This window comes from Mus pahari, chromosome 9 (genome assembly GCF_900095145.1).
Source record: "Mus pahari chromosome 9, PAHARI_EIJ_v1.1, whole genome shotgun sequence".
NCBI classification, from domain to species: Eukaryota; Metazoa; Chordata; class Mammalia; order Rodentia; family Muridae; genus Mus; species Mus pahari.
Genome location: NC_034598.1, coordinates 39,080,958 through 39,087,527, shown reverse-complemented (window position 1 = coordinate 39,087,527; position 6,570 = coordinate 39,080,958). Strand labels below are relative to the sequence as shown.

The window sequence follows — 6,570 nt, the reverse complement described above, 5'->3', positions numbered from 1 at the left end:
AGAAAGAAAGAAGAAAGGAAGAAAGGAAGAAAGGAAGAAAGGAAGAAAGGAAGAAAGGAAGAAAGGAAGAAAGGAAGAAAGAAGGAAGAAAGGAAGAAAGGAAGAAAGGAAGAAAGGAAGAAAGGAAGAAAGGAAGAAAGACAGACACACCAAAAATCTAGACAAGCATCAGAAAGACAAGTATAAAGATAAACAGCAGAAGAGAACACTTAGCAGGGAAAAGTGTACGGAGGGAGGTCGGGCACAGGAGTTGTCAGTCTCCAGGGAACCTGGGTGTGTTTTCTTGTCACTGCAGTGACACACATCTGGTGCAATGAAAAAAATTTAAGGACATTCTAGAGCAGTGCTGTCCATTTAGCCAAAACCGTGATATATATATATATATATATATATATATATATATATATATATATATATATATATGTGCCAGTGTTTAGGACAGAAAGCAAGCAAGCAAGCAAGCAAGCAAGCAAGCAAGAAAAAGAAAGGAAGAAAGGAAGAAAGGAAGAAAGGAAGAAAATTAAAGAATTTTATATATATATATATATATTAAAAGTTTAAAAATTCAAGTCAGGTGTTGTGGTCCAGGCCTGTCACCCAGGGCTTGTGAAGTAGAAGCAGAAGGATGGAGCACTCAAAGTGGATTAGGGAATCAGGACAGCTCTAGGGCCTTATGCCTCCTCAGGACTATGCTGTGCTCCCCAATTCTACGGGCAGCCTACTCTCACTGTTAGTATTATATTAGACTTTTTGGCTACCAAGGTGTCACGTTCATTTCTGCTATAAAATATGATGTCCTTGCTCTGCCACCCCCACCCCATAAGTTCCCAGAGGACTCGGGGTTGACTGGCATAGATTTTCTGTCCAGTCTTCATAGCAAATCTCTGTGGCCAATGGAATAAATCACTCTCATTTTGCCTAGCTGGACTGTTTTCCACTCATAACAACAGGGTCAATACTAGAAGACCAGAAGTCATTCATATGTGACTTACAGGGATAGAAACCTTACCAGCCACTAGCTGAAGAAGTGTGCATGGGTCTATGACCCCCCAAGGTATCTACTTCAGTAGCATGCCACTACAGTGGAGAAAAATCCCAAGATGGCATAGGGGAATGCTTTCAGGAATAGTTTTGTTTTTAAATGGTTAATTCCTGTTTTGTTTTGTTTGTTTGTTTGTTTTTTACTTTTTTGTTGTTTTGATTCATTTGTGTTTGTATGCATGTATACGTCATATACGTGTGTGAATGTGTGGCATGTGTATGTGGTGATACCACCACATACATATGTGGAGTGTGTATGTGAGTGATACATGTGTGTAGTATGGAAATACTTGCTTTTGTGTATGTGGGGCACACACGAACACATACCCGTGTATGGGTATGCAGTCACACACAGAGGACAGAGGTCAAAATCTGGTACGTCTGCTATACCTTATAGCTGGTCTGGAGCCACTTACTGCCTAGACTTTCTCAATGTGGGTACCCAGAATCTGATCCGAGGTCTTCACAATCGTCAGGAAGCATCTCCCTCCTTAGTCCTGCTTACATGATTTCATATTCACCTTGTGATGCCATTATTTTTCCCCTATCACATATCAAAACAGTTTTCAATTTATATTAACACAAAAGGTCACCCTAGTGATTTAGTAAGCACCAAGTGAACAATTCATTGGCTTTCATGAGCAGAACAGCTATACTGACGAACAGCTATCAAACTAAACACCCTTTAAAACAATACCTCTGACGTTGAATTAAACTATAGCACTGAGATTCACTATGCCGACTCTGTTTTTTTTCTTTACTTTGTACTTTGTGTAGCTATTATTTTGTACTATTCAGGATAAATACAGAAGATAATATCACCAAGCAACTGCCAAGATAGTCATGGAACTTACATCTTCTATGTCTTTGTCCAGAGCTACAATTCTGAGAGGAGTGGTTAAGTTTAGGCTCTCGGAAATAGTGGCTCCCACTGGGGCAGATTCCAGGATGTATCCTTGATAGCTGGGCATTGTGAAGTATGGACTCTGATTGTTTTCGTCTAGTATTTCGATGTGCAGACTAGCAAAGGCAGGAAGTGGGTGGCCATTGTCCTGCTCAGCCTGAAAATGAAAGAAAAATTAGCTATGATGTTTTCTGGAGTGACACTTTGGATGACATAGGCATGGTCTTTCTTTACCCTTTATGTCTTTACAGAAATACTTAGAGAGCCTTTATAGCTTAATTTCCTTTCTTCAAATCTAGTGTTCATTTTAGTAAAATAACTACAATAAATGATTGCAACATTATGTGCAGAAAAGAGATGAGTGCATTGATACATGAATTGAAATACACAAGGTGAATACAATTGGGTTGAGCCTATACATATTTTTGTCTTTTTAATGTCTTCTTATTCCAAACTGGAGACCAACTGCCTATCATGCTGTGAATATACATACACCCAAGGTCATGTATAAAAATCCTAACCGAAAAGTAATAATGTATATCGCTTTGGGGACTAGTGCCTTGATAAAGGTACAGTATCAGTGAGATTTTTGTCCTTAATAAAGAGGACACAGTGGCTCTGAAGAGGCTGGCCTGTCATCTCAGCACTGCTAGACAGACTCAGGAGGATAAGAGTTCTAGGACAGCCTCGGCTGCACAGGAGGAACCATCTGCAAACCCACAGAAACATTCAAAAGCTCTAGAAGAAACCTGGGCTTCTTCCAGCTCATAAGAGCACAGCATAGAAGTGCCAAATATGAGGGGATGCACCCTTGTGAGAATGAACCTGCCAGAGCCTCCTCAGGGTCCAGAGGCCAGAACTGTGCATGCCATTGGCAAGTCATTGGTACTATGCATTTTGTCCTGGCACAGACCCAAGTCGTTTTTTTGCATAAATTAATAGATTAAAGCTGCATTTATAATTCAGAAAGGGGCCTGGAAAAAACCCATAGCTACAAGTGAAAGAAAATCTCACCATAATTTTTAACAGTTAAGTCATCTCTAATGTAATTTATACATTACCCCAATGTATTTGAATAAGACTGTACCAACTACTAATGTACATGCTTATTTTTCCATTTATTTTTTTTCTTGGCTCTTTCTGCTTCGTGTCTGAAGGACTTGGACTGGGAAGGAAGAAGGGAACACCCTCTGAGCCTGCAGGCCATTAGAATCCATCTCTGCAGTCAATGGGGTCACCCATCTTAGTCATTGCCCTCAAACTTAGGCTTCCAAAATAGTCATTTCGCTCTTCTCATTTAACATTTCCATCATCAAATAAGAGTGTGAACCATACTCCCCACCGACATTATGTAGAGTTGATAACTTTGCACCAAGAAAATTTCCAGGATTTATTACTATATGCAACTAACTATTGCTTGCATTTAAGATGAGTGTCCTAATTATCCGTTTTAAAGCATGGTAATTGTACATGGACAGCAAACTTCTACATAAAGCCTTGAGAAACCTCCATGCATATTTTAAAATATCTTTTCATCTCTACTTTGACGTTCGATTCTCTTTTGTACTGTTATTTTATGACTTTTTTACATCATCACCTAATCATAGAATGCAAAACAGTCCTTTGTGTAAGGTGTTCTAAGCGCCACTCCGCAATGAAGGCGACCCTGGAATCAACCTGTAGCTTCTTCACACAGATGTGGGTGACCTGACATCATCAGATCAGGGGTCACTTACTCTCAGGGATTGGGATTAATTTGTGCTGAGCCATGGGCATTCTAATGGCTTCTGTGATGTCTTATGGAAACCATCGACAAGGAAAGCGGCTGTAGTGCCCCACCGGGAAACAGTACCCCACTACAGAAACAAACACTGCAGACACAGGGTTCCCACCTGACTTCACAGTCTGCTGAAGGCAGGACTGCTCTGTGCCAGGCCTGTGGACACTAAGCAGTTTGCACACATAAGTTGTTGTGAACAGGATTTCATTCTCTCTGCTTGACTCCTTTTGTTCTTAAAACTATTAAATGCTGTCCAGAGATATCGACAATGGTATGGCAATGTGAAAATTGTATAATCTATTTCCTCTCAACAAATACATTCATATTTTTATGTGCGTGGTGGGAGTGGGGGTGGGGTGCAGGGATGAGGGAGGCAGTGCAATTGTATAGTAATGCAAGAGGCTTGTATTCCATATTCAGATTGTGTCATTAGTTTTTACTACCAGCTGCGAAGCCTGGAAAACATGTATTATTTGCTCCATGAAAACAAAGTAATTCGGTGGGAGGAAAACGAAACTCAAATTAGATTTTCAGAACAACTGAATTCCTACTTTCCCAATAGCTTTGAAAAAAACATGAAGATTTTAGCAGTTGATACATAGACAGTGATTTGTTGTAATAATGACTAATGCTTTTGGATACTACCGCACCCTTCAGTTCTGTTGGAAGCAGGGCAGATCCATGTCTAGTGATCTATGTCCAACCCCACATTTTTATTCTTAGGTTGTTTGCCTCTCTAGATATAAAACTAGTTATACTTCTGCACTGGGGAAAACTAAGAATGTTAATTCATATTCAGTGCCACATGGTATTTAAGATGCAGTCAGGTTGAGCTGAGATGTCTCCAGATGCATGAGAGACCACACAAGGAAATTTACTGGGAGTTCTCTAGGTTTAGAGAACAATAATGAAACAAAAATGGATGGAAGAAATTGGTCCAGGAAGGAATAGGAAGACAAACACACCCTATTGAGTTAGATTAAAATGTATCGTGGAAAGGCAACGATGCTACACTTTGTTCTTCATTGGGTCCAGCTGTTCTGAGGACTCCGACTTCTGCTATTCAGCAGCAATCAGAAAGGGTGAGAGGTTTAAGAAAGAGACCAAGTGAAAATGGAGGCATTTAAAGCCATTTACTCTCACAAAATAATGCCATCAACATTGGCAAGTGTGTGGATGGAAGTAGAAAAGTGTATTTGGAAACCAGATTTGGGGTGCTGGGGGGACAGTTCAGTGAGTAAAGTGCTTGCAGTGCCAGTGTGAGGAACAGGCATGAGTCCCAGCATCCACCTAAAAAGCCGGGCACAGTGGGGTGTGTCTCAAATCTCAGCACAGGGGAAGGAGAAACAGGAGGATGTCCAAAGCTCACTGCTCTGCTAGCACTGCTGAATCAAGAAGCTCCAGGTTCAGTGAAGGGCTTTGGTTCAAAATGTATGATGAACATTGAAGAAGACACTACATAACAATCTCTGCCCTCAATATGCACACACACACACACACACACACACACACACAGGATCACCCACATAATATGTATACACATACAAATGAACATGTATACGCAACACACACAAATTTAACACCCATGTTTGTTTGTAAAATTTTGGTTATAAGCATCAGTCTTAGAGAAAAGAGGGAAGAAAAACTAAAGTTGAAAATGTCTATTGGTTAGCCTCACACTATTTAGATACATCAAGGACAAAATGCTGAAAGCATTCCAGTTGTCAAATTATGATATGCAAAGAGTTATAAGCTCTGGGCTCCTTGCATCCAAGTACTAGAAATACAGAATAACTTTTATTCTTCCTTTTTGGGGCCTCCTACTTTTGGACTAGGCTGGCTGTGAACTCCGGGAAATCCTTCCACCTCAGCCACTAAATCGTTGGGGCCACAGGCTTGTGGTGCCAAAAATGGTTTTCAAAGTCTTTGCATGGTGGCTACTGGTGAGTGATTTAACAAGTAGATATGCTGAGCATTAAGAGGGTAATATAAAAGAGCATTTAAATATGTTCCATAGAAAGGAAAATAGATCTCTTCCTAGGATGCTAAGGGATTTTATTTTTCTTTTATATTCATTTGGTGTGTATGTCCAACAAAATTTTTTCTTACAATAACTTTTCTGGAATGTCCCCAGATGACTCTCCACACTGCAGGCACGCTAGCACACCCGGAACCTTGAGATCACTGGTGAGTGGAACAAAACATCAGTTCCAAAACACCCAGAGGGTCTTGTGCTAGCAGCAACAGGGTCAAAGGACAAAGGCAGGCCCAAGCACACCCAGAATCTTGGGATCACTGAAACCAGTCTACAAGGCGAGCACATGGGCAGCAGAAGCAATGGAGCTTCTTGTACAGAGTCCCTTCGAGCCTTCATCCTCAGCCAGGAGACAGAGCTGAGACCGAGACCCCTGGACACCTTCCCTGCCAGAGTAGAGTTGGACTACAGGAAGGGCTCTGACCCCAGGAATCAGGAGGTGGATCTGAGCTTCAGACTTCTGTGCACCTTTCCTGTATGTGGAGAGCTTACCTGCAGAGTGTTCTGACCACAGGACTCAGGAGAGAGTTGGTCTCCCAGGAGTGCTGACATTGGCTAAAGAATCACAGGAGGATCAAGTTCCAGGCAGAAACAGCTAGAACATCTAACACCAGAGAAAACCAGATGATGAAAGGCAAACTAAAGAATCTTACTAACAGAAACCAAGACCACTGGGCAACATCAGAACTCAGTACATCCACCAGAGCAAGACCTGGATACCCCAAAACACTGGAAAAGCAAGATTCAGATCTGAAATCATATCTCAGGATGCTGGCAGAGGATTTTAAGAAGGGCATTAATAACTCACTT

The 6,570-nt window shown here is 41.1% G+C and overlaps 1 protein-coding gene across 4 annotated transcripts in view; it reads right to left on the bottom strand.

Annotated features, from left to right (window-relative positions):
* Pcdh15 (protocadherin related 15) overlaps positions 1 to 6,570 on the bottom strand; it is a 1,443,732-nt gene that overhangs the window by 302,287 nt on the left and 1,134,875 nt on the right. For all 4 annotated transcript variants that reach the window (XM_029542087.1, XM_021204350.1, XM_021204353.1 and 1 more), the window contains one exon: positions 1,896 to 2,102. In XM_029542087.1, coding sequence (XP_029397947.1) covers positions 1,896 to 2,102 — 207 coding nt within the window. The remainder of the gene's footprint in view (positions 1 to 1,895; positions 2,103 to 6,570) is intronic.